Source organism: Drosophila gunungcola, unplaced genomic scaffold (assembly GCF_025200985.1).
Source record: "Drosophila gunungcola strain Sukarami unplaced genomic scaffold, Dgunungcola_SK_2 000001F, whole genome shotgun sequence".
NCBI classification, from domain to species: domain Eukaryota; kingdom Metazoa; phylum Arthropoda; class Insecta; order Diptera; family Drosophilidae; genus Drosophila; species Drosophila gunungcola.
Genome location: NW_026453197.1, coordinates 8515377 through 8540595, shown reverse-complemented (window position 1 = coordinate 8540595; position 25219 = coordinate 8515377). Strand labels below are relative to the sequence as shown.

Below are 25219 nucleotides of genomic sequence, written 5' to 3'. Positions count from 1 at the left end.
TTTATACAACTTTTTAAGATTTTTAGACATCTTTCAATAAAAAGAAATAATAACTAGGAATTATTTTTTAAATGCAAAAAAATCGATATGTTTTTAATTTTTAGTTGTTTTTCCAAAATTAGCTATAAATATAAAAACGAAACTAATTATATTGTAATTTTTAGTAATAATGTAAATTAAAGCTGTTATTTTTCCCCCTTTTGCCATGTTTTTACAGACTGTCATACAATAAGAATAAGGAAAATGATTTCCCCTTATTTTAACACTTTTGGGACTTGCCACTGTTAACATAATGAAATAAGACAGAGCAACACAGTTATGTGATATGTAAATAAACTAATAATAAAATAATTGGTTAAAACTAAACAAACAAAATTAGTTGACTTAACTCATTAATTAAATTAAGTAAATATTTTTGTAGCATAATTTAATATTCTGCTAAACCGACAACTGAAACAGTTTTAAAAAATGTTCGACCGTTAAATATCCCTGCGCTCTTTTTCTCTGACGAACTTCGGCACCTTCGTTGAGTTGAGAAAAAAGGTCCTGCCAGAGAGAGAACGAGAGAGAGAGACAGTGTAAAAAGCCGACCAGCCACGAACTTATGTCCTTTCTGGGGCGATGCTGGCGACGATGACGAGAAAAATCAGCAGTTTCATTGATAACGCGCAGCGAATTGGATCTCAGACAAACGCCGGCCAGCTGCACTGTCCAAAAAGTCGTGAACAAGGCTGCAAAAACAAGGAAAAAAAAAACAAAATGCCCAAGTAGAATAGGTTACACGATGCTGTTTGCGACCTCCGTGGCGTATGAGTGATATTAAGTGAAGGCGTATGAGTGATGCTCAGACTCAACTAAATGCTTTTTCCTGGAAAAAATGTTCTCCTTCGGTTGACTCGTCGGTCGTTTTTCGCAGCGCGTGTGTTTAATTATAAAGCCGCATGCGGAGGATTATGCCACTGGCAATAATAACAACGGGAATAATAACAATGCAAATTAATTAAATATCGTGCAATCTGCATGTTGGTATCAATGTTGTGCTCTCTTTAATTAGTTTAATATATAAGAGACAAAAAAAAAACATTAAATGCTCTCATTCCATTTACGAAATCCTTAAAAAAAACAAACAGCCGGCTTTGCCAAGTTTTCAAAAAGTAAGTACAGCATTTTGTAGTTTTTATTTCAGTTAAATCTAGCCGTTAACTTAAGCTGGATTGCGGGTTGACTTTTGCCTTTTGCCTAAAAACTCTCTAATATAAATAGCCTTATTAAAAATGTAAACTTCTATAAACATCCCTATTTACTACATTTCAATTAAGTTCGTATTAAAATTTAATTAAACTGGGAACACCCACAAAATGGCCACTAATTAGTTTGGCCTGCCCTGACCATTTGGCCCCCTAAGACAGGCCTTGACCTTCGCACGGCATAAAAAATTGAAAACAAAACAAAACTCCAGGCTTTTCTTATGTAGACAAAAAAACGCAAGCAAAATAGGGGAATCGACCCAATTAAACTTCGAGCCAAGAGGGCGGGACGAATCAGATTTTTGTTGATTTTTTTTTTTCATTCTAAGCGCCGACATTTTCATTCCAACCTTTTCAGCAATTTTTTGCGACCCCTGCTGATTTATCTAAATACGTCAGGGGCCCGACTCTGTAACACCTCCCACCCATATTTTATTTTGTTTTCCAGCTTCATAGCTATGTTCTTGGTCGATTCGAGAGGGGTTCGGGCCTTGTTCAGTGGTCGCCTTTCGTCCAGTTGGCGTCACATAAATTTATATATATATTCCACCAGCTACCCGCCACGGGGGCTGACAGTGACTTAATGAGCTGCGGAAGTTAATGTGCAACTTGGCTCAGACTTGTTTCCATTTTTGTTGGCAAATTTATTTGCATATTTGGGTTAATTCCGTTTCTCCGTATTTTTATTTTCTGCTGCCATGACTAGCATTATTTTTAGCTATCGCTCTTGCTGTTTTCTTGACCTACTTTTGCCCTAATTAACTTGAACCATTATTTTTTACAGATATTTGAACATATATATGCCTGTATTTGAAATTCTTAAACGTTGAGTTGCTCCGAAGTACAAAAAAGAAATGTTTCAAGTGTATAAGTGTACATTTATTATAGCATCAAACATTTTAGTATTATATATTTCTCCAGTGAGATCCAACAAGCGAGGATTGAGAAGTGTGATTAAACAGTAACGTTTCCAAGAATCCAGTAATTAAGTCTTAAATGTGCCATTTTTGATCAATAGACTACAGGAGAGAGAGGGGACCTTGCACCAGGTTACTCAGAAGTGTACGAAGATAAGTCATGTGGGTGAATTGAACCGCTTTACTAAGAAAAAAAAACAAAGATTAAGGATCTTTAGCATAGAAGGTCAAATAAATATACTTACCGAGATGCCACCTTCCCCGTGTATAAGTTTATGTTGTATTTATCTGGTCAACTCGTTCAGTTTGGGTTTTATACTAAAAGTATAATTCTTGCATCAGGTTACTCAGTAGTGTACGAAGATTAGTCATATGGTTGTTCCAGAGTGTAGAGCAAAAATCACTTAAACCTAGGGTGTATTGAACCGCTTCACTAAGAAAAGAAAAGATTTAGGATATTTAGCATAGAAGGTCAAATAAATATGCTTACCGAGATGCCAACTTCTCCGAAGCAATTACGTGTATAATCTTATGTTGTATTTATCTGGTCAACTGGTTGTTTATCTCGAGTTATATGCTTTAAATATAATTCGCTTTAAATCAAAAAAGAAGTATTAGGACCATTAACATAGCAGGTCAAATAAAAATACTTACCGAGTATAAGGATGTTTATGGTGTTTTGTCTTGGTTTTATGCTTAAAATATAATTCACTTTATTCTTAAGCCTAGCCGGAAAATTAAAATTTTTTAGTAAACCGAAAAATCACAGAGAATTTGGAGCTTCAGTCCGGAGGTGATTCCTGTTTGGGCTCCAGAAACAAACTGAATAATATTGGTCGCATTCACAGTCAGGTAGGAAATCGATTGACAGCAAAAAGCCAGTGCCTACTTGTTTCATTTATTTGAAACAAGTTGAGCCTGGCTGCTGTTCTCTATTCCCAACAGACCTTTAGGGAATCGAGAAAAGGGAATGTATCCGAGAGCTGTTGACTTTTGTGGCCACACAATGGCCAACCCACGAGTTTGCCATATGAGAAAAGAGAGGAATGTGTAAATACATATAATCAATAGCAAAGAAATTTTTTTTGCAAACACGTTCGTTGCTTCTAAGCCAATTTTCTTTTATTTCTACCGTATTTTTTCCTGCAGCTGCCTTTTATCTTATTGCGCTGGCATAGGAGGTGGGAAAAAACTCTTTAATGGAAGCCAGCGACACAATCGAATGTCTGGCAAATCTTTTGGGAAAATTATTCTGCACAACTCTGTGTTGCCCAAAAGTCTTGGCCCCCTGCTCGATCCCCATTTGTATGCTCAAGTTCATTAGCGTCAGTTGGTAAATATTTACCAGAGTTGGCAATTTGTGCTTCGCTTTTTGCGAGGGCCTTTCTTTTTTGGCTGCAAGCAGCAAACATCATTAAATTTAATTTGCTGCCAATATTGAACTTACTTATTCGTGTGTGTGCGGAATAAATAAAAATAGAAACAAAGTTAAGCAGACGAAGAAAGGGCCGTGAAACGTCTGGCTTACAAAGCTCAAGATAGAAGAAAATATTAGGTTCAAATCTAAAAAGATTTCAATTTAAAATTTTTTTTTTTTTATCCAAAAATTTTGAATTACACAATTTTAAATTTATGACTTTCTCAAACGAATGGATAGCGATAAAAATAACTAACTCTGAATCGCTAACACTATTTACAAATTCCACAATTAGTCAGATCGACTAGATGCTAATGATCTTTATTAAAAGATGTGATTTGCCATAAACATTTTTTAAACATTTAAAGTACTCCATATTTTTAAGCCTTGCACTCAATAAAAAATATACAAATCTAAGAATAATTTCTTAAAGATTTTCAAGGTAGGATAAGTCCTCGGTTGTGGGACAAACACACGGTTCTAGTTGCCCAAAAAGAGATTCCAGGGTCTTCTTTGCATTGTGCAGCACTGCATCCAGTTCATTTTTCTTGAATATGGCGCTGGGCAGAATTGGTTCCCCATCTGGATGGTGCCAGTTTTGCATTTCAAGAATAATGCGCCTAATGAAACTTTTTTTGTTGTTGTTTCGCTCCTTTGAATGCTTAAGTCCTGGACATTTTGAAAGATAAAAGAAGCTATTAGTTCGTGTACATATTGAAAGAGTTAACTTACGAAGTTCTTCCACCGCGGAGGCTGCAATCTTATCAAGCTTAACCGTTACTGCCATATCCATCTTCCGATGACCAGCCAGGAACGTCTGAACCAATTCGAAGTGTTCGGGTTCCGTTGCGTTTAAATTCGCAACGGAATAGTTCCGATTCACGCACATGCCCTTGTCATTGAATCCGGAATATGGTACATCGGTGAAATCGACACAGCTTCCAAACGCCTTACGCCCCTGAGCCACCGTTGACAAGGACTTGTTCATTATGTAGCAGGCCTGAGCGTTAAAGTAGCGAAAGCCGAACGTTGACATCAGTTGCTCCAATGTTTTAAGACACATGCTAGAAAGGACGATATAGGAACCTTTATAGCTCTTCCACATATAAACAAGTGCTGAATGTTAAAATCTAAATCTTTGTAAACTAACTAAATTAATTAAGTGATATATTTTTTAAATTTTGTATTAGAATAAAAGTGTTTGGCTTATGGCCGAATCCTGAGTTCCATGATAAAAATTGGTTATTAAACTTTAATAAAAGTTGTTTTTTGTAATATCTGAACACTTACCCCGACTCTTTTATTGTGTAAATTCCTGGCATTAGATCAGATCGCTTCATAAGGTACATATACTTGACCAGAGTGTGGACGAGGTCCTTTGCCAGAGTGTTTTGTAGGGTCTTGAGCATGGTGAGGTCGAAGACGTGTTTTCGCGACCACCAGCCGCGATAAAGGGTCTGGATTAGGGTGGCAGACCTGTCATAGTGGGCCAAAATAGTCGATTGCAGGACCTTTTCGGCCACACTGTTCAGATTTCTTTGGGCCTGGAAACGTCGCCACCATTTCTGGATGACAATCGCCCACTCCTGGGCTTTTCTGAGATGATGGCGCACCAGCCAGCCGCGTACGAAACGCTGAATTGTGCGAGCTGCCTTGAACTGTCTGTAGTCCATTAACACGCTCTGCGTGCTATCAAAATTGGACCTTTTTGAGTTTTCGTCAAATATCTTGACTTTTTGACTTACCGCGTTAGGCTAGCGGTTAGGCTGAATCGACTCATTTGTTCAGTGCCTTCTTCCAGATCGTCAAATTCATCATCTTCAGGAACCATCGACAAATTACTAGACCCCCTTTACCAAAGCAATTGTTACCATTTCTGATCTGTACGGAATGTTGTCTTACCTTGAGAGAATGTAAGATGTATCCACTGTTGGCTTCGGCATTTTGTTTTTTCAGAGACTTTTGTACTAATAAGCTGTGTAAGGTTCGACTGTCTAAATGTTACTAAGAAATAATGCCAGCATCCGAAAGATATACAAGAAAATTTTAAGTCAAGGCTATGGTGATTAAATCAAGATTTAACCAAAAAGTGCAAAGTGCAGATTGGTTTTCAAGGTTGCACTACTGAAAAATTTATTGCAAACCTAGGATACTCTGCGATATCAGAAATTTCAAACTTCATTTTGTTTTCAAATTACTTTGAGTATTTACTTTTATTTTGAATTCCAGCAAAGTGTATAAGTGTATAAGTGTACATTTATTATTTTCGAGCATTGGTATTTTATTATTCCAGTGAGATATTCCCAGTCAAGGATTGATATGTATTCATTAAACTTTTTAAGAAACTTTGCCAGTGGTGTGCCATCAAAGAAAACAAGCCAGGAATTGTGGACTGCAGGAGAGAGGCGATCTTTCGTTGAACTCACTTTAGCTAGAAAAAACGAAAATTATCAGCTTACTCAACATTATACAGTCTTATCATGTTTTGTGTTGATTCTTCCGGTTCTGGTTCCTTAATCCTAAAAAGCTTAAAAAAGGGTATATTATTACCTTTAAAGAAGGATTAAAATATACTTACCAAAGCCCCGATGTAATTAACTGTGTTGAGTAAAATATGTCCAGGCCACCAAGCGCTGACTGTGTCGTTGTCTAGGTCAATAAACGCCAACTTTGTCGTTATTCTATAATGGTTATGTGCTTAAGTTAAAATTCACTTTATTCTTAAAACTAGCCGGAAAATTTTAATTTTTTTTTAATAATACGAAAAAATACTGAGAATTTGGAGCTTAAGTCTGGAGGTGATTCCTGTTTGGGCTCCAGAAATAAACTGAATAATATTGGTCGCATTCACAGTCAGGTAGGAAATCGATTGACAGCAAAAAGCCAGTGCCTACTTGTTTAGTTTTATTTGAAACAAGTTGAGTCTGGCTTTTGGGCTCCATGAACCGGTTATGACTTTCTCCATTATCACCGGCAAAAATATCTGTTTCCGTGCGTAGGGAACAGATTTGTACCAGTTTTAGATGGTATCACTATTGACGGCAGTGCATGTAGTGACGATAAATTATTATTAATATTTTATATTTTTTTTTAATATATGTGTCCAATGTTGATTTCATGATATTTTTTTATTTGTTTACCCACAGTATATTTAATTTGGGCGGATTAAAGCATTGTCAGGTGCAAACTAAAACATGTCTCTTTTTTCTCCGCCCGTTTTCTCCTTCGTCGCCTTCAGCAAAGGACTGTGTTGTGAATTTAATTCATTTTTAATGCCAAGCCGACTTTCTCGATATTCTCTTGAAAGCGCAACTTTGCCACTCCATGCAATCATTTGCCAATGCACTCGAGAGGGGTGAAGGCATTGGGTTGTGCCGAAAAAGGCGGAAATCAAAAGTTAAAATAAACTTCGTTGTCCTTGCCGTCGTTGTCGTTGTCGTTGTAGCTGTCCTTTTTTGGGGAGCTCCTTATAAAGTTCCAGGATATCCGGTTGTTGTCTTCGGTGCTCATTTTTCGTCCTTATGCGACGGCCCCCTCTCCCTGTCCTCTCCCCTTTCCCACCCTCGGGCAGCCCCTGTTCCCCTTTGGTTCAGCTCCTTGTCTCGTTTAATGTTTCATTTATTTGTTTTCTCGTGCCGAGGCACGAAAAAGGACTCAAGGAGTGGAGTACAGTGGAGTGGAGTGGAGTGGAGCCGGGACTACTGGGAATTGCATTGTACTTGGGTCCGCCGTTTTCACTATTTGACGCTTGTTTACTCATTTCCGGTTGCCGCTTGCATTGTGTTTCGTCCGGAGGACATTGCCTCGCCTTGTGGGTCGTCTGTCGTCGGCAAAGACTGCAATACTTTGTAGCCTCCATTACGAAAATGGCTTAGCGTTGGCTCGGCAGCCAGGAAGTCCTTTCATATTTAACAAAGCACCCAGCGATACCCGCGAAATGAAATTTATGCTGTAGGTAGCAAAGAAAAATCGCCAGAAAGAAATATTTATTGGGTTTTTAGACCATATTTGCATAGTTTTATTGAATAAAAATGTATCTTAACTGAAATACCAATTCCCGATACATTTTAATAGGATTTTAAACGTGTGCAGTTGATATTGAAATTTCAATGAAAACAAAACAAATTTTAGTCTTTGCCCCACTTTTATATTTCATAGCCGTATGGTTAATTTGAAAAATAAAATATTAAGTAATGTATGTGCAACTATGCAAATAAATGAGACTCACTTAAAAGTGTCACAATCTCCTTGTCTGTTTTAGTTTATTACACCAAATCTGGGGTCAATTAAATTGATCGCTTTAAGTTGAATTGAATAGGAAATAATTCCAATCCAAATCCGCCCCCTATAAAACTGAAGGCTAAACTTTAGACCGCCCACTCGCCTGCGGCGCACAAATAAAAACTTTGTCGATGCGGTTTGCGCTTCTAATTTGCCCCAAGGCAAAGGCAATCAATCAATATTCATCAAAATGCTATTTAATTTGAATGCAACCGCCTTGCCACTTGACGCCGTCACGTCCTCGTCCTTCGTCCTTCTGCGTCCTTCGGCGCTCTGCCATCACATCAGACAAGGAGGCACGCAACTTTCATTACCCGCCGAACTTGGCGACAACGCGAACTTTGAAGTGTGGCACAGCGACGTTGAGGAAAAGCCTGTGCAAAAGCAGGAGGATCTAGCCTGAAGTGCCTCAGCAAACTAACGAACGTTTCAGCTCAAATTTCAATTTATCAGGCTGCTCAAGTTCCATCTTTGTCATCTGCGCCCGGGCACTTTGCAAATTCTTTGACTGCACTACGAACTGTAGGCCCGGGATGCTAATTGTGGCTGTCGAAAGCTGCAACCGGCTCTTCATTGAACCAAATTCCGCACGCATTTCAATTGGCTTAGGAGAAGACTCTTCGTTAACCTGATTTCGCAGAACAAACAGGGGTGGAGGTGAGTGTAGAGGTAAACATTTCTCAAACTGCATTTGTATGGCCCACACACATATAACGAGGAAATAAAACATCAATTGCGAGCCCTTTTTCTGGTAGCATACTTTATTGGTTCACTGATGAGCTAAAAGAAAAAAGGGTCAGACGGGTTCTGACTCCCAAATTGGCAGCTGTAAATTTGAAGTTGCCCCAGACAAGCCAAATAGGTAGGATTACGTGTTTTGAGCAGAGGCAAGCATTAAGTTAGAGAACTGAGGGTGGAGGTAAGGTTAAATAAATTCAATAAAATGTAAGGTGAGATAAGTACGGAAGGAAATAACAACCTAGTAGATATTAAGCATTTTCAAATAATGTTTCGGACATGTTGATTAAATCTTAAGAAACTTTTACTTTTAGACCATTACTAGCGAATAAAATTGAAAGTCTAGCATTCTAAAAACCATTTTAAATATATAAAAAATGGAAAAGCTTATATTTGTTCCCCAGTCCCAGCACCAAGTATGTATATGTTTGGCATTATACGGGCTCCCAGACCAATATAAGTTTTATTGACTGCACAGACGTACTTGCAACAGCACTATACCCTCGCCTTGACTGCTGGTAACAAAAAAAAATTTAAAAGACCACAAAAAGCATGTCCTTGTGTGGAAAGTTAAGACCACTTAATGCACGCCAAAAGCAGTTAACATGCATATGTATTACTTTGCTTGCTAGCTGTATATAGTATAATATAGTACAGTGGCTCATAAATACCCTCGCACATAGAGCCACTTATGCAGACACACACACACACCAGGACAAAAACAAGGACAACGACACATGTTTTGGGTTTTTGGCCTCTGAGCCTGCTTGAAGGCATCATTCCGAATCCCTGCTTGTGTATGCGGTGTTAATAATGCCTTTGATGTGTGTTAAAGACAGCTTCAGACGACAACAAGCCAAGTACATGGCCAAGCGAAGCCAGTTTCGTGTCCATTGTTGTTCTTCTCGATCTGACTGCTGCAGATGCTGCTGAAGTCTGCAAAATTTTTGGCAAATGTAAACGGAATTGGTAAGCAAACCGGGGTAAGGGAAGCGCTTTGCCAAAAATCGGGCTAAGTGCACTAGATGGTGGCTTTATACATTAATTTCTTCCTGCCTTTAGTAATTTAGGTCACAGCTTTATTCACGAAGGAGCCAAGCAAATCTTCCCAATATGGTTTTTTTTTTGTGGACGAAGAAACGGCATCCATGAAAGTTTAGCTTATAATATTTTTGACCGAAAACAAAGTGCAGATGTGTGAAATATTTACGGAGTATTAAAAACTTTTAAACTAATAAGATGTATTGCTTAAAAAGGATCTGTATATATAAATTAGATTATATTATTATAGATAAATAACTTTAAAATGCAAAGAACCTAATCATCAAAAGATCTTTCTATTTTCGCTTGCTTTTTTAAAGAGCCACCCAATCGCCTTAAATAATTGACCATCAGGCAAAAAGCTTTATAATTCCTGAACCTTTTAAGGCTCAGAAAATCAGTTAATGACCCAGCGACCCTGGTAAAGTCATTAAATATTATATAGACCTTCAACTATTCGCACATAAATAAAACGGTATTCGCGCATTACGTATACGCGGCGTTGACCAATTCTTTTATGACCAGTTCGTCTCAGTCTCAGTTGGTCAGGTGGGCAGTTGGCTTTAATGGTCCGTCGCCACTTTGCCTTCAACACTAAGCCGAAAAGGAAAAGTAAGTCTATTAACGGCAATGACAAAGCACGCGAAAAGCTAATAGAGAGACAGCCCTCGAGGAAGGAAAATAAGCCGCCAGGGCGGTGGCTAAGTAGTTTGGCAAGTCTATAAAAATGTATTAACTGCCGTCGAGAAGGGGAGGCGAAAATAAAGTCATAAAGCGAAGTGGTAAAGCGGGGTGGTGAGGTGTGGCCCACCGACTTGCAGACACAATGGCCGTAATATGATAATCATTGCGTAGGCCCACACACTCGCACTTAGGGGCGTGTGAAAAGTGGGTAAATGATGCAAAACAGACGAGAACCCCCGCCTAGGCCAACAGCAAATCCATTAAACCCTTATGATGCATGAGTACAAATAAACTGAGTGAAAGCCGACAGACAATGGAGATACCATGGGGAGCAGGGAAGGTTGCAAAATAAAAAAAAAAATACAAAAATAAACAAAAAGAAATACAAGAAAAATCGTTGGAGAACAAAAACATCTGGGCGCAAAAAAAGAGAGCGTGTCAAAACATATGCGAAAAAAAGAACAGTAACCTCAAACCGAAGCGGTTACGGCTGGGAGAAAGCGGGAGAAAGGTTCTCGGGGAAAAACAGCCCGCAAAGTGAGCAAACACTTGAGTGAAGTGGTTAGCTGGTTAAAGCGCTCCAGCCACCAACGAAAGTGGATGTGAGTGGGTGACAGTGCGAATGTGAGCGAGGCTGGGCAAAAGTTCACTCAAGTGCAATGCCAAATAGGCCCAGAGGTTCTTGGCTGAAATTATAAACAGATGTTGGAAAGCAGATTAGGTGGATCACGACAGAACAAGTGGGTAAGTGGGCCAAGTGGCTCGCGACTGGGCCAAGATGATGAGCACATAAGACATTTTATTTGCTAGCTAGATACACAATTCGACCAAGATGAACCGACATATTCGAGCCATAATATTTTAACAAAATACCTACCATCCTAAGTGAAAGGAGTGCACATATTTTTCGGAGCCAAGAACACTACACAACAAAACAGAAATAAATAAAAATTGTTTTATTTAGGGCACCATAAATAAATTAAGAAACAAACTAAAGTATACAATGCTATACTGTTCTATCAAATTATATAAACTCATAATTTTTATACCATAGCATAGCTTATCCTTAAGTTTTGTTTTTAAAGCCCACAATAAAGGCCTTGGCCTATATTTGCTAGATTGCCAAATGGCAAAAATATAAACGCCAGACATCACAAGCAAGAAACAACAATTTCAGTTATGCGTTTAAATTGAACGCAATTCAATAATTTCATACTTAGTTCAGTGTCTATTTGAAATGAGACTGAGACACTAAATGTTTATGTTAAATCAAAATTAATTAACACAAATGTGGATTTACTATCGTTTTGAGGTCAAAGCATTCGGACAAATAATGCTGTCAAAATTGATAAATTATTTACGGTCGAGCAAACTTAAACGTCACTTAGTTAACACGGATTAGTTATAAGTGGGGCTTATTTTGTATTTAATATATTCCAAAATGTTTAATATATAATTTTGTGGGCCTTTTATATAGTTAAATAAATAAATAGTTTGGTAAGGCTGGTTTAAAAATATATTTATTTTAAATTCGCCTCAATATCATGACAAAATATACCTGCAATCCAATCTCCCCACCTTGTTTTCTTGTCATCACACAATAACGCCCATTAACTCTCCCTTTCATTGTCAGGGTTTTCGGAACAGCTTTTCCTTGAAGGCTTATCTCATATCCAAGCCAGCAGGCTTAGAATTTCAATATGAAACCGACAAAAAAAAAAACAAATATAGCAAGGCGTTACAGCGGTCCAGATTTCAATACCTAAGTGCATTTTTTGGCATTTTCTACAATGCCAGACCTGAAAGCGACACTGTTGGAATAACAACAATACAATGTAATACACTTCAGCGGCAACAAACTGGTTTGTGCATAAGCATAACGTATACGCGAGAAGGGTTGGAAAAAACAGGAAAACCAGCAGAGAGTTAAAAAGAGATACTTGCATTTGAGTCCTGAGCAGCACCATCGGGCATCTAACTAACACAGGCAAGTTTTTTTATGTTCGAAAAAAAACACCAACAAACACCTAAGAATGTACGTGGCTGGCGAAGAAAGTTTAAATCAACTTGTGGGAATTTAGACAATTTTATAAACATGCATACGACTCGGAGGACTGTGGCTAGATAAATCCGCGTACATATAGACGTACGACCAAAGTCGAAGAAATTGTACCAAGGGAACACATACTTATGTGCACTGAAAATTAAATATTTTACTCTGTTTTATTTCTTATAAAATGGGATAAGGAAAAATTACTCTGTCCAATTCATTAAACATCAAAAAATATAAAATAACAATTAATGCAATGAATAATTGACTTATTTTGATTCAAACAAAATTTTTTTTCAAAATTTTATAGAGTATTATTTTCTGGGGAAATTTTTTCAGTGCTCCCGCATGCACAGGATACATTGCATATAGTACAAATTTAAAAGTAAACCAAGCCGCATCTCATAGCGCTATCTGCGGATGCCTTTCCCACCTTGCCCGCTTTTCCTTGGCCAACCCACAGACATATCTTCTTATTGTTGTACGCTGGTGCTTATGCAAATTCTCGCCCTGTGTGTTGGGACAGCGCCAAAAGGGAGATACGTGCTTTATATATATTCATGAATGTATGAATATCTTGCCTGTATAAACAGAGTAACTGAATAATAATAACAACAGCCGCCGCCATCGGGCGGCGAGCCACGACAACTTGAGGAAAATGTCGCAAGCGGAAAAAGTTTTCCCCATCAGGTAGAAGAAAAAAATGTGAAAAAAATAAATACAGCATTCCGTGGTTTTTCTTTAAAGTTTAAAATGGGTTGAGGGTGAGGGCTGCCTCCCTATCAAAATAAATCATTGTGAATGAGCATTATATTCTAAGCTCTTTTGGGTGATGAGTGAAGTTGGTGAAGCCAGGAACTCGTGCAGGAGTTCTAGGGAAAAATGGGGGTAACGCTACCGTAAATATATAATTACTTAAGAAGTCGGCTACATTACTTTTTAATTAGTATTATTATTTAAGCTTTGATGATAGTAGAACGAATAACTTTATTTTCGAAACTCTTTATGTAAGGGCCATACTGCAAATTGTTGTCAATCTGTCAATGAGAGCGGCTAAGAAAGAAACTAAAAATAGCAGCAAAACACCAGCATATTGTGCTTTTAATTTTCTAACTCGCTTGCCACCAGCCAACAGGTCAGTCATCCGTTGGCGATATCCTTGCGAAAACCCCAACCGCCCAACACCCGCACATTTGCCATTCGGTTGCACATTGGAGCGTGAAACTTGTGCGCTTGTCACAAAAATGCTGCCCGTCAGCTTTCGTTTCGTTCCTTGCGGTTGACTTTACAATAACAACTGGTGATCCAGCTGGAAAACGGAGGTGGGTGGCGAAAATGTCGCCAAATAAATTACCAAATAGAGCAAAACCAAGTTGAACGCATCGAGTTGCCAGGCAACAAACCGATTGCATTTCATTCTTTTTCGCTCCTTCCACTCGACCTCCTGCCCCATTCGCCACATTTTCCCTTGGAATTAGCATTTTGACGTTGGACCACCCACTTTTGGTCCATTGTCTGAGCATTTTTTTTTTCGCTGCGCGTGCTGTTGCCACTTGTCTCATTTCGAGCGCTGTCAAGCTGCAGGAAAGTAAGTGCACAGCGCCATCTTGTGGCCAGCAGTCGAGGTAGCCCCCGCCCACTTCCGTCGACTTCCGCCCACTTCCGCTTCCTCTGGTGGCGACTGCAATGCTGAGTGTATTCCACAAGTCCGCACTTGGATATTGCTCTATTTTTCCATTCCGAAAGTGATTGTTTGTTGCTCTCTTTGTTCTCTCCGGTGAGTTGCTTTTGTTTTCTAATTAATTATGCAGAACTGTGGTAGTGTTGGAAAAGCAAATGAAATCAAAATGCTTCCTTATTAATTCAAGTTTAGTTTGCAACGTTGGAATAATTTCCAATTGTGCTAAAATGTGCCTTAAAACATATAACTATTATAATGAATAAAAATTATTTATTTTATTTGGTTTGATAGTTATATTATATTTTCAAAATATATTTATATATCTGCCATGTTTTAAAATATAAAATTTTTAAAATATTTGTGTAAAAAACTTTAAAAGAAAATTTCTGAAAGCTGGATAAAAAAAAATATATGTTTCGAACACTAAAATCTTAATCTTGAACAAAGTTTTTTAAGAAAAAAAAAAATCCCTCAACTGTCACTATAATAAAATTATTTATTAAATTCAAATAATAATGAGAAATGAAAAGTCTTAAGAAACATTAAGGATAAGCTTGCTTGCGCATAGGGCCCACTGTATCCCTTAAGTTGCCTGATCCTGGACAGGACTTTTTGTCACTTCCGCTTTGTTTTTGTTTGTCGTCTGCTGTTTTCATAGTTCATTAGTGCGCTGGCCCCTCTCCAAAGCCCCTATTTTTTGCTTTCTTTGACCAGGACACTTTTCTTCTCTCGCTGCTTTTCCGTGTCGGGATTTTCCGTAACATTTAACAGCTGCTGTCAGACATTAGAAAAATATTTGCACTTTGTTTTCATTTTATAATTTCTTTTGCGACGTCTGGCAGGCTCTTAACTTGACAGCGTTGCAGTTTCGTTCTGCCCCTTCCACCTTTTTTCCAGCGTTTTTTTCTAGCAACAAGCGGCTGGCATTGATTTTCCTCGAAAGCATCTACTTAAAGCCAGGATGGCTAATGACTTTAAAGTGTATAAAGATAAGCAGCAGGATGCAGGAGCCACTTTCATGCCGGGCAAATGCAGCGCGTACAGGGCGCAAAGGGAGCACAGGGAGCACAGGGAGCAAAGGGAGCACAAGGAGCTCAACGAGCCAGTGAGCGACGATGACGACGACAACTGAAATTTGTTTTGCCCCCATACCGAGCAGCTGGGTGTCCCGACTTGAAGTCCTTGCAGCTCGCCGCCCTCTTCTGGCGGCTGCTTGGGTAAAATAAACGACAGCTAATAATGCGCACAACGAGCAGCCAGGACTAAGGAGCAGGACCAAGATGCAGGAGGGGCAACGGCAGCAGCAAAACCAGGAGTCGAGCCAGCCACTTGGGCACCTATACACTGCACTTCGCAGTGGAACTTAGAGCATTCAGCCTTCTTTGCTTGGTTAGTTCTTTTTCTGCAAGCTGACTTAACAGCAGGTCTACAGAAAATCAATGCCTTTACTTGGATTTATTTTTGATCCATGCCAGCTATTGGAAGAACAACTATAAGAAGCTTACATGTTTTTATAAGTGACAGAATAATGTATTACCAAAATACTTCTTAACATTCATATTCGGGAAGTGTGTACAATGTTCGGCTTAAGTCTACTTTAACAATGTTTTCTCCTTTAATTTCATATCCCCCTTTTTCGGTTAGTGGGCGTGGCAGCGACTTTAATTGGCACACATGACATAAAACGCGGGCGTGACACACTATTCGAGGAAAATGGGGCATCAGTGGGTTAAGGGGGTTAAGGGGCACAAGGAGAAGGCTAGTGAGGACAAAGTTTCTCTCATATGCATAGACACATTTCGAGTGTCGGAACATCCTTCTCGAGAGGGGGCGTGGCGCCTGTAGGCGACTGAAAATGGCTCCCCAGTTGATCTTTTGGCTGGTAGGCAGCAAACGCGTCCTTATGCAAATGAGCCAGAATGTGGCTAAGACAACGGGCCGAGCTCAAGTGTTAAGGGTAGCGCTGCTTAATTTTAATTAGTCGCAGGACTTGTGATTTATTTGATTGTCGCCCCGGCAATAGTTGCCGAATGGTTGTGGGTCAGACCTTTACGCTAAGCCCTCCCCAGTACCACAAAACTCTGGCCCAAAATAGTTTCCCAAGTTGCAATCAATAAATATAAAGTCTGAATTGAGCCAGGGGGATTGCGCGAATATTAGTTGAGAAAACTGAGCTTCAATAAATTGTGCAAAGAGCTTATTAATATTCCTAAGAAAATTAATAGAAACTGGAGGACAGAGTATGATTTACAAAAAATATATTTTTATCCCTAATTAAGTTTCGGAACAAAGTAAATAAGCTGGAGCTAAATATGTGTTACAAATATTAGAGATCTTACTTATAACTTTTCTCTAATCAAAAAATTTTACTCTTTGACTTAAGATTTCGCATGTCAATTAATAAATTGATACCAATATTTTATTTGTATCTCTCGCTATTGTGCGAAAACATGTTTCAAATTTTAAATGAATGTCAATTTGGGAAACTTTTAAAGTTCAATATTTTATTGGTCAGTCCGCTGCAGATTGTCCAGCTGGGTAACATGAATAAGAATATCTGTCAGCAGAGTGGCAGCGGCTACTTTTCATTGTCCGCCAAGGTCTGACCTTACGCCTTAACTTCGCAGGCAGGTGATTCAGTGGGGTTGGGCAGGATCACGATGGCGGGCAGTGGAGACCGCCGAGTCCTGCCCACTGAGTAGTTCTGCTAGTGGCGGCTCCACAAAAACCTGTCACTTGCATTCCCGCACTGACAGTTGGCGTGCAGCTCTGCTGCCACTGACAGATGCATTTATTTATCTCCTCTTTGGTCGGGACACTGGGTCAGGGATGAACCCGACTTTATATTTTCTACTCCCGTTGGCGCAAACTGTAATCTAAACATAGATTTCATTAGCCCAGCGAGTAAATGAAAATTTGTTTAGAAAAATATTTATCTCAACAAGTGAGAACTTGCAAAGCTAAATTAATACCGATGTAGCTCAGAGGAGGGCATACTGGTTTTGCAAAACTATTTAATTATTCTCTTATTATAAGTTGAGTTCCAAATGCGTTACATACCACTTTGGTTCCCCAATTTCCCTAATTAGTGTATATTTTCTCCAGTGGTTGTAAAAATGAATTGTTTTGGTGTTTGCATAGAGAAAAATGTTTACTATGACTTTGCTAAAATGCACGTTTTAAGTAACCGAACCAATAACAATTACACCGTCCAGAAAGTTCATAACATTTTAAAATTTTCTGATTAATTACTATACCAAAGTACAATTCATAGTTTAATTTATTTATTAAGATACCTGATAAGTTGCAATTTACACATTTTGTTAAATTCTCTATGGCATATTTAACTTGCTAAGAACGTTGACATTTATTTTATAATGTACATTAAAACTTATTCAAAGATTTTAATAAATAAGTAAAAAAGTCCTACGTAAGAACAAGGGTTTCTTTTGAAGAGGAATCAAATTATTTATATACTCTAAAGGTATAGGCATGCAAATAAATAAAAACTTATCAGAAGACTGCAATTCACTTTACTTTTCCCACATTTCCAGAAACCCTTTTCCGCCTGTTGATGTTTTTATTCCAGATATTCCACTCCGCCTGCCACTTTAGTTTGCCCAACAGAAGGAAATACAAATTTCTTCGTCTACAAAGGAAATTATAAATAACGATTTATCATGAGCTGCAGTGGCTGTTGCATTTGCCAATTGCCCACCTGAATGCGTTCTCGAGTGTCTCCGCATCCTGGCTGGAAGGAATTGCCTTGGCCAAGGACAAAATCCATGAGCTGGTGGAAATAAATTGCCATTGGCAACGAAAGCCTGGCTTCACCTTTTGTTGCTTGACTCTTCTGTATTTCTCGTATTTTGTGCCAGCCAGACATCAGTTCCATATGCTGAAGTAGATTTGTAAAATGTTTCTGGTCGAACTAAAGGTACTTTTTGGCTTCCCTTTTAAGGAGCTGGAAAATAATATTTAAATTGCACTGCTCGCAAAAGTGGGTTTCGAAACGAACTCGGCACATTTGCCGCTAATCGCTTCCCCACAGACGCATTAACAATTTATCTTGCCTTATTTTATGCGAAAACTTTTCGCCAGCCCCCAGTCCGTGTAACCGCATCTTTCACCTTCTGCCGCCGAAATCGAATCCCCGAAAAGAAAAACATTTGAATTGAAAATCGTGCCGAGCAGAGAAGGAAAATGCCAACGACATGCGCATAATTTCAGCACACACAGGCATCGCTTTCCACGGGGAAAAGCGAGTACGTGAATGCGGGAGTATGGCGAAGGGATTGGATGGGGCGTTTGGATCTGGATATTGTGTCTGCGCCTCGCCAGCCGAATGTGTGCGGCTTAGGTAGACCTTTGGGTCCTTCGATAAGAGAAATGTATATTCGGCGGCTTTGGGGGGGAAAAAGTTTGATCTTCGCTTTGTTGTCCCGTGTGCAAAGGGAACACCAGTTTATAGAGGAAATAGAAAGGTGCACTCTCTTGCAAAAATACATTCAACATGCTTAAATGAACTAAAGCTCTATAATAAAGTTAAGCTATGGAATCAAATAAGATATTTTGATCTACAGTTCCACCTAATTAAGATGACTTTTAATCCCATTATATAGTTGTTTCAACATTTTTAACACGATTTTCGAAAATTCCCTTTTATCCATGGACATTTGCTGTTCAATTTTTTCACAGCTGGCAATTGCCATCGACTCGAGTACAGTTCATTCCAGTTTGGCCCCATCAAATCCAATAAATTCGTAAAATAAAATGTGCCAATAAATTGCTGTCTCCACTATCCGCAAGCTGCAAAACTGAAACTAAAGTTAAATTGAATTAAAATTCAGAGCGCTTAATGTGCCACAAACACACAGGACACTCGCACACACAGTCTTCACATGTCGCAGATTTTTCAATAAACTAAACAATTTACGAAAATTGAAGTTTATCTCAATTGTGCAGCTGTTGTTGACAACGCTCCCTACACTCGACGCTTTGTCGCCGAGGACTCAATTTGGCAATAAACTGGCACTCAGAGCTCAGGGCCGATTGCCCCGCCCCCGCCTCCGCCTCCGCCACCGCCAACAAAACCGATACTATATATAGTATGGTATGGTATGGTATGGTATATATGAGGCACGATCCGGGTCCTTGTGAAGTGGTGCACAAATGCGCTTAGTTGCTTTATTGGTCAAGCTGTTGTGCGTGGATAAAACCCTTTTAGTGCACAATTGCTATAAATTCGCCTGCCCCATTATGTATTGTGCGATGGGTGGGTGCGATGGGGGTGCGGAGGGTATTTTTTGGGGTGGGGAAATGGGAACTTGGATACCCGGCCATTGTCATATGGGGGATGTAGCAGCAGTCCAAGTCGATGATGTCGATTGACGGAAGAGCTTATTTTAATCTCATTTGACAGCCATGAGCGAAGGAACTCAAGCGAAGGAAATCGTGGGGGGAAACTATTCTCAATTCTCCAGTCAACAGCTGTTGCGGGGCGGGTCATTTGATAAACGGACATTTCGCCAGGGTCAAAGGGTTGGCCTGGGGACGGACTAATATAATTTGCCATGATTAAGTTTGAAATTTGCATGGACCGACCGACCGCCCTGACACATTTTGATGACCCAAGCAATTGGTGGCGCTCAGCAGTTTGGTGTTAGTTTATTGTCCAATCGGGTCGGCTGTGGGTTCATCACCATCTTGGTCACTTTCGCACATGGCCTCGTTTTTTGCATAATTAAGACTGGGGTTAAGGAAATGGAGCGAGCGCTTCCGGGATGACCTCTAATTGGAATCCCTTTGTGCCTTCGCATAATGGTCTGTTGGGCAGAAAAATGCGTAAATAAATGCAAATTGAAAGTCTTTAAAAAGGCAAAGTGGGTCTTTTAGAAACTATGCAATAGGATGTTGTTAAGCCATGAGAGGAATAATCATTAAAACATATCTGTTTGGATGTCTTTCTAAGAGGTTTAATGACAAAGGATTATAATTAGCTCGTAAATAGAAAGTTTTACTAATTTCTATGATGTTCATGAACATTGTGCGTTTATATAAATGGGACAGTTTTACAAGCAACTTTAATGTTCATAAAATAGCGAAAAGCATAATTTAAAGATTAGATTTAATTTAAATTCATAATAAGGGTAATTTAATATTTTTAGAGGTTGTTAGATATACGGTTATCTTTAATATAATTAAAAAAGTGGATTGGATCATACAAAACCCAATATTCAATTGACAAACAAGCGAGAAGTGAATATTTTTATTGGGAAACCTTTTTAAGAAATTATTTATTTTAAAGAATACATTTATAATCCAAGTCAATGTGACTATATTAAATATGTTTTGCTTCTGGGACTTACATTATATGTTATTAATTTTTGGTATGAATAGCACAGCATATCAGTCACAGTACCCAAGGCTGATATTCGATCAAAAATGCTTTTTAAAAAGCGTTCTTATAAGCGAGCCCTTGGGACACGTTTTAGATGTCTACAAAATGGGAGAAACTTCAGTAGAGTTGATTTTTTTCCTTGAATTGATGATCCAATCGAGAATCCTGTAAGCCTTCGATTTTTTTCCCCCCACTGTGCAGCTTAATTGCATTCGTGTGTCCGATGAGAGCAGTGGGGAGTAGCCAAAGCCAGGCAAAATGGGTAAAATGGCAAATAAACAGAAGGCGAAGACGAGGAGAGCTGGCAAAATTCATTATGTCCCGGCGCCCCGAGTTAGTGGTAAACGTATGTATGGCAAGAATCTTGGCCAGCTCCGTTCGAGCCAAGCCAATCCACTTCAGCACCTCGGGCTTGTGTTGCGGTTTGGCGCTTGTTAATTTTGCAGTGAAAATTGCTTTGGTATTTACAGTGCACTCGGCCAAAGGCGCATTACGGCACTGCCTCAAGCTCCTTGGGCCAGAGTCCTGCTGCTACAGCTGCTACAGCTGCTGCTCCTTGCCGATTCCCCTGATGTTTGCTTTATGCCACGAGTATTTGCCCTGCCATCGACAGCTGTTAAACATTTTCACGTGCAGTCTGCAACCGAAGCTTGATTGTATTTGCCCTCTCGTCCTGGCCAGTCAAAGTCATCCTGGCATCTGCACGGACTAATCAAGACAGCCACTTAATGCCACAAAGTATGCTACTCGAAATTGTGTAACCCACTTATCTTTAAACTAATTTGTTTCCCAGCTTGGAGTCGAGTCGAGTCGAGTCCCCTGCGATTGCTCTCCATCTGACAGGACCTCAGCCAACAACCTTTGGCGGCTTGTTAAGCTGCTCGATGGTGGGGCATTTCATTGGCAACAACGACGCGACCATAAAACAATGCAGCATAAAAAGTGACCCCCTACTTTTACCGTCTCCATTGCGCAACACGCAAAAGTACTCAAAGCGAATAAAACAAAAGTAACTATAATAAATGTTTGCAAATAAATTGCGAGCTGCTAAAAACGCACAGTCAGCCACACAATGGAGATTCCGGAATTCGTTTTTCTGCTCAATTTTTGTTGCCTTGACATTAAAAAAGTTTAAGCGCTCTGCTTTATTCGTCTTCCGTTGAGGGACAAAATCTGTTTTATGTCGAGGAATTTCTGAAATTTTGTGACTGATGACAATGGGGAATGGAAATCTTCTGTCAGTTTCCCCGGGGCACTTTGAATGGTCAAGAGGAAGGTGCGGCAGATGTTTAAAATGTATCTGAAGGAGTCTTTTTATCTCTGCCTTGTACATAAGTATGTAAATCAGCCACAAATTATTGCCAGAGCCTCTCGGCTTTCTAGGATCTTGGGAATTTCACGTTTACGCCGAAAAACCAATAAAAGAAAGCCATCTCTTCAAATACTTAATTTGTCAAAAATTTTAAATCTGTGAAATAACTTGCACGATTATGAAAACTTATTGACAAATGCAATAAAGCATTTACAACCAAAAATACTTGTATAACTCAACAAAGGTTTATTATAAACTGAGTATCGCTTGGACCAATTAAAAATTTATAGCAATCGAAAAAATTAAGATCGTATATGGAAATAGATTTTCTCAGCACTGTTTGATGTATAGTGCTGAGAAAACCTATTCGCACAAACTATCCATTGCGGTCTTGGGCTTGCAAAAACAACTAAAGTCTTCGGCGGCCGTTAGAAGATCGTCAAGAAAAACCTGAATCATTTTGGGGTCAAATCGTTTCATTTTCTTATGGGCCACAATTCTCCTAATAAAGTCCTTGCAAAAAAGGTTCCGCATATTCTCACGCAGGGCATTCATGCTCTTACGACGTCCTGCGGTTGGATGGTGAACTTTAGTAAAAGTTGGACCCGAATTTAAAGTGTCACTTACTCTTTGAGTTGAGATCGTAGACCTTCTTCACATGCTTATCTCGTAAGGACTTATCGTACACCAAAATCGTTCGCTGCAATCGTGGGCCAATCTTCTTGGGCATGGTGATCTCGGAATTGGGAAGGTTTTCTGAGTTGGGTCCAGGATACGGCGCCATGGAATAGGAGTGGGCCCCTTGGAACTCCTCCCGCCGGTCGTTGATGAAGGCTCGCTTCTTTGCAATGGCCGCTCGAACTCTGCCGTTGTGAAATCGGTAGTCAAAGGTGGCAGACAAGTCCTCGATCTTCAAAAGTAAACTGGCGGTGAAATTATAAGATTAAGGTAAAACATTTATGGGCACAATAAAACACTAAAGGTATACCCTTCAAATTTTAAAAAATTTAGAAAGCGTTATTTTGAACATTTTTGCAAAATATAATAGAAATAGAAAAAGTTTTCTTTTATAAAAATGGATTTAAATTTTCGTTCTTCTTAAGGTTATAAATTAGAGAGAATAACATTTTTAAAAAAGCATATACATATTATAGAAATTAAATTTTATGAAGTTAAGAGCTTATACAATATACAAGCGCCATCAATGGCTTTAATGTTGTCTCTAAAAAATATAAATATAATTAAATGTAAATTAATTTTTAAGACTTTGTTTGATATTAAAGGAACATGAGCACATTTTTGGGGCTGGGCATAAGATTTTTGCTTTGTAGCTCAGCTTACTCAGACTCTCGCAGAGCGTAGATTCCCGGCAGCAAGTGATCCTTGCGCATTGTGCAGAGCTTCCTGAAGAGCGTGCTCAGCATGTCCTCGGCGTACTGCATGCGCAGGGACTTCATGCCCTCGAAGTCCTGGAAGTACTGGCGCGTCATCCATCCGCGGAAGAGGGCCTGGATCTTGGTGGCCATGTCGTGGTGGTACTGCATGATCCGCATGTGCAACAGCTGCTGGATGTGGGCGAACTGGAAACGGCGGACATAGTAGCCACGCCACCACCTGATAACAGTGGTGGCCGCCTGATTTTGGTGGTTGAGACGCCTTCGGGCCAGAAATCCCCTAACGTGGCGCTGAATGGTTCTGGCGGCCATGAACTGTTTGTAGTCCAACACGACTGGCTGCAGGTGACAGGATGGTCCATGGCAGGGTTCGGAAAAGTCCTTCGACTCCTCCCCATCCTCGCTCGAAATATCAGAATCTTCACAAAGCTGTTCACTGAAAAGGTCTGTAGCAGTGGACCCTACAATGTGTGAGGGACATTGTACAAACATAGTGTTATTCCGTATTGTTTTATATTTTTATGTTGTAACGATGTAGTGGTAGTGTGATGTAGTGTTGTGCTTTATGTGTAGTTCCGATGGTATTTGTGAGACATTTGACATTAAATACAAAATATTCCTTGGGTAAGACCTAAACAAATATTCAAAGATAAGGGAAATTTAATATTCGTAAAAATATTTGGGAAACTGAAAGCTAATTTCCTAATTTTCCTCATTTCTTTTCCTTTTTGAATTAATAATAAAGAAGTGAAATTGTTTATCAATTTAATTGTGTAGTATTCCTAAGGATAAACCCAATCTCATTTAATTAAATAAAGTGTTGATATTTGCATTTGAAGACACAAGTTAAATGCAAAACAGTTTTATTGTAATGTTTTTCGTAGTTATTACTTATAATAAATTAATTAATTAAGTATATAGATAAATGTTTGTTTTATATAAAGAAATAAAATAGTCAAGCTTACCATTAACTTTATTATTTAGTTTTTCTAAGAAATTCCCTTATGAAATCTTGACTACTTGACATTATTGCATTCAATTTAGTACCGAAATACACCAAAATATATGCGAAAACCTTTTGCCATCGACGAAAGCATTCGGCCAACTTACCGCGAATAACACTGATTCAGTCAGAAATGTTGGGCTTACTTGACTCTGGTATTTGTGCACAATATCGCTTCTATTCTCGATGATGAGCATTAAGTTCTCCCTTCGCTCCGCCAGTTGGCACACATATCTTGACGTGGATGGGTATGGAGCCCCCTTGCCCGATTTCACCAGATCCAGGTCGCATTTCGCTTTTCCGCCGCAGAAGCCACCAAATATGGGACAGGAACAGCACTCAGAGCCGCAGTCAAGCTGTCACTCAGTCGGGAAAATGTGGCAGAGCGAGTCTCCTTTAAGGCGCATTTGCAGCTTAAAGGATTTACATTGAATACTGAATGCTGATACTTCATATCAGTTTAGTTTTCGTTACGTTCTCGCTCCCTCGAAAAAGAATGGAGAATGGCCCAGCGAAAATCTTCGATTTCCATAAGTGAATTTTCCCTATGCACACACAGGCATGTCAAGTAGGCAACGGCTACGCCAAGACAACGGCAACCATCCGGGCGCCTTACACACATGTGCCGCACTGTCCCACTGGCAGTCGAAATGGTGTCATGTACGAAATGTGAAAATCGTGTTGTACAATTTCATGGCTTGGCTTTTGCCAATTTCCCATGTAAAGTCAGTCGGCTTTTGTGTGGCGCCAAAGTCTCAGTCCCCAGTCCCTGCCACGCCCCCTTTTTGCGGTGGCAACAGCGCGTATTTGGTTTGCTAATGGGCAACTTTGGATTTTCAAATCAGTTGGAAAATGCACTGTGCGTGTGTTTTGTTTTTCCCAAACTCCAAAATCCGATGCAGCTTAAAGCGTCCGTCAATGATTTAGTAGGAGTCGCAGGATTCTCCGGAGTCGAAGGCAGTAAATCCTCATGGGGATATTGAATTTGATGATGATTGGAGTTGTCAGGAGAGGAAAGTGCCACGAAAGCCAATACCATTTGATTAATTTAATT

The 25219-nt window shown here is 39.3% G+C and overlaps 3 protein-coding genes and 2 long non-coding RNA genes across 5 annotated transcripts in view; 1 reads left to right on the top strand and 4 right to left on the bottom strand.

Moving 5' to 3' along the window:
• The first annotated feature begins 669 nt into the window (after nucleotides 1-669).
• LOC128261396 (uncharacterized) overlaps nucleotides 670-25219 on the top strand; it is a 63184-nt gene continuing 38634 nt past the window's right edge. Inside the window, exon 1 of the mRNA XM_052995076.1 lies at nucleotides 670-1154. The gene's annotated coding sequence lies outside the window, so the exon portion shown is untranslated. The remainder of the gene's footprint in view (nucleotides 1155-25219) is intronic.
• Nucleotides 2112-3042, bottom strand: LOC128261397 (uncharacterized). Its single transcript, XR_008268255.1, has 4 exons — nucleotides 2819-3042; nucleotides 2655-2757; nucleotides 2410-2597; nucleotides 2112-2348 (listed from the first exon to the last, which is right to left on the bottom strand). It is a non-coding gene; the product is annotated as an uncharacterized LOC128261397 (long non-coding RNA).
• Nucleotides 3943-5684, bottom strand: LOC128261394 (uncharacterized). The gene is made up of 5 exons (XM_052995073.1): nucleotides 5484-5684; nucleotides 5327-5431; nucleotides 4872-5270; nucleotides 4314-4645; nucleotides 3943-4250 (listed from the first exon to the last, which is right to left on the bottom strand). Exons 1-5 carry the CDS (start codon nucleotides 5522-5524, stop codon nucleotides 4009-4011), a joined length of 1119 nt encoding a protein of 372 aa, XP_052851033.1. The 5' UTR covers nucleotides 5525-5684; the 3' UTR covers nucleotides 3943-4008.
• On the bottom strand, nucleotides 5816-6389 carry LOC128261398 (uncharacterized). Its single transcript, XR_008268256.1, has 3 exons — nucleotides 6160-6389; nucleotides 6041-6108; nucleotides 5816-5973 (listed from the first exon to the last, which is right to left on the bottom strand). It is a non-coding gene; the product is annotated as an uncharacterized LOC128261398 (long non-coding RNA).
• LOC128261395 (uncharacterized) lies at nucleotides 21995-23746 on the bottom strand. The gene is made up of 3 exons (XM_052995075.1): nucleotides 23110-23746; nucleotides 22396-22691; nucleotides 21995-22337 (listed from the first exon to the last, which is right to left on the bottom strand). Exons 1-3 carry the CDS (start codon nucleotides 23652-23654, stop codon nucleotides 22132-22134), a joined length of 1047 nt encoding a protein of 348 aa, XP_052851035.1. The 5' UTR covers nucleotides 23655-23746; the 3' UTR covers nucleotides 21995-22131.

Excerpts from the sequence above, each read along its gene's own strand:
- LOC128261394 (XM_052995073.1), bottom strand. The coding sequence starts at position 5,524 with ATGCCGAAGCCAACAGTGGATACATCTTACATTCTCTCAAG. Across the intron at positions 5,271-5,326 it reads CTAACCGCTAGCCTAACGCG|CACGCAGAGCGTGTTAATGG; the intron begins GTAAGTCAAAAA and ends CAATTTTGATAG. Across the intron at positions 4,251-4,313 it reads CTCCGCGGTGGAAGAACTTC|GACTTAAGCATTCAAAGGAG; the intron begins GTAAGTTAACTC and ends CAAAATGTCCAG.
- LOC128261395 (XM_052995075.1), bottom strand. The coding sequence starts at position 23,654 with ATGTTTGTACAATGTCCCTCACACATTGTAGGGTCCACTGCTACAGAC. Across the intron at positions 22,692-23,109 it reads TACGCTCTGCGAGAGTCTGA|TTTACTTTTGAAGATCGAGG; the intron begins GTAAGCTGAGCT and ends TTTCACCGCCAG. Across the intron at positions 22,338-22,395 it reads CTACGATCTCAACTCAAAGA|GACGTCGTAAGAGCATGAAT; the intron begins GTAAGTGACACT and ends ATCCAACCGCAG.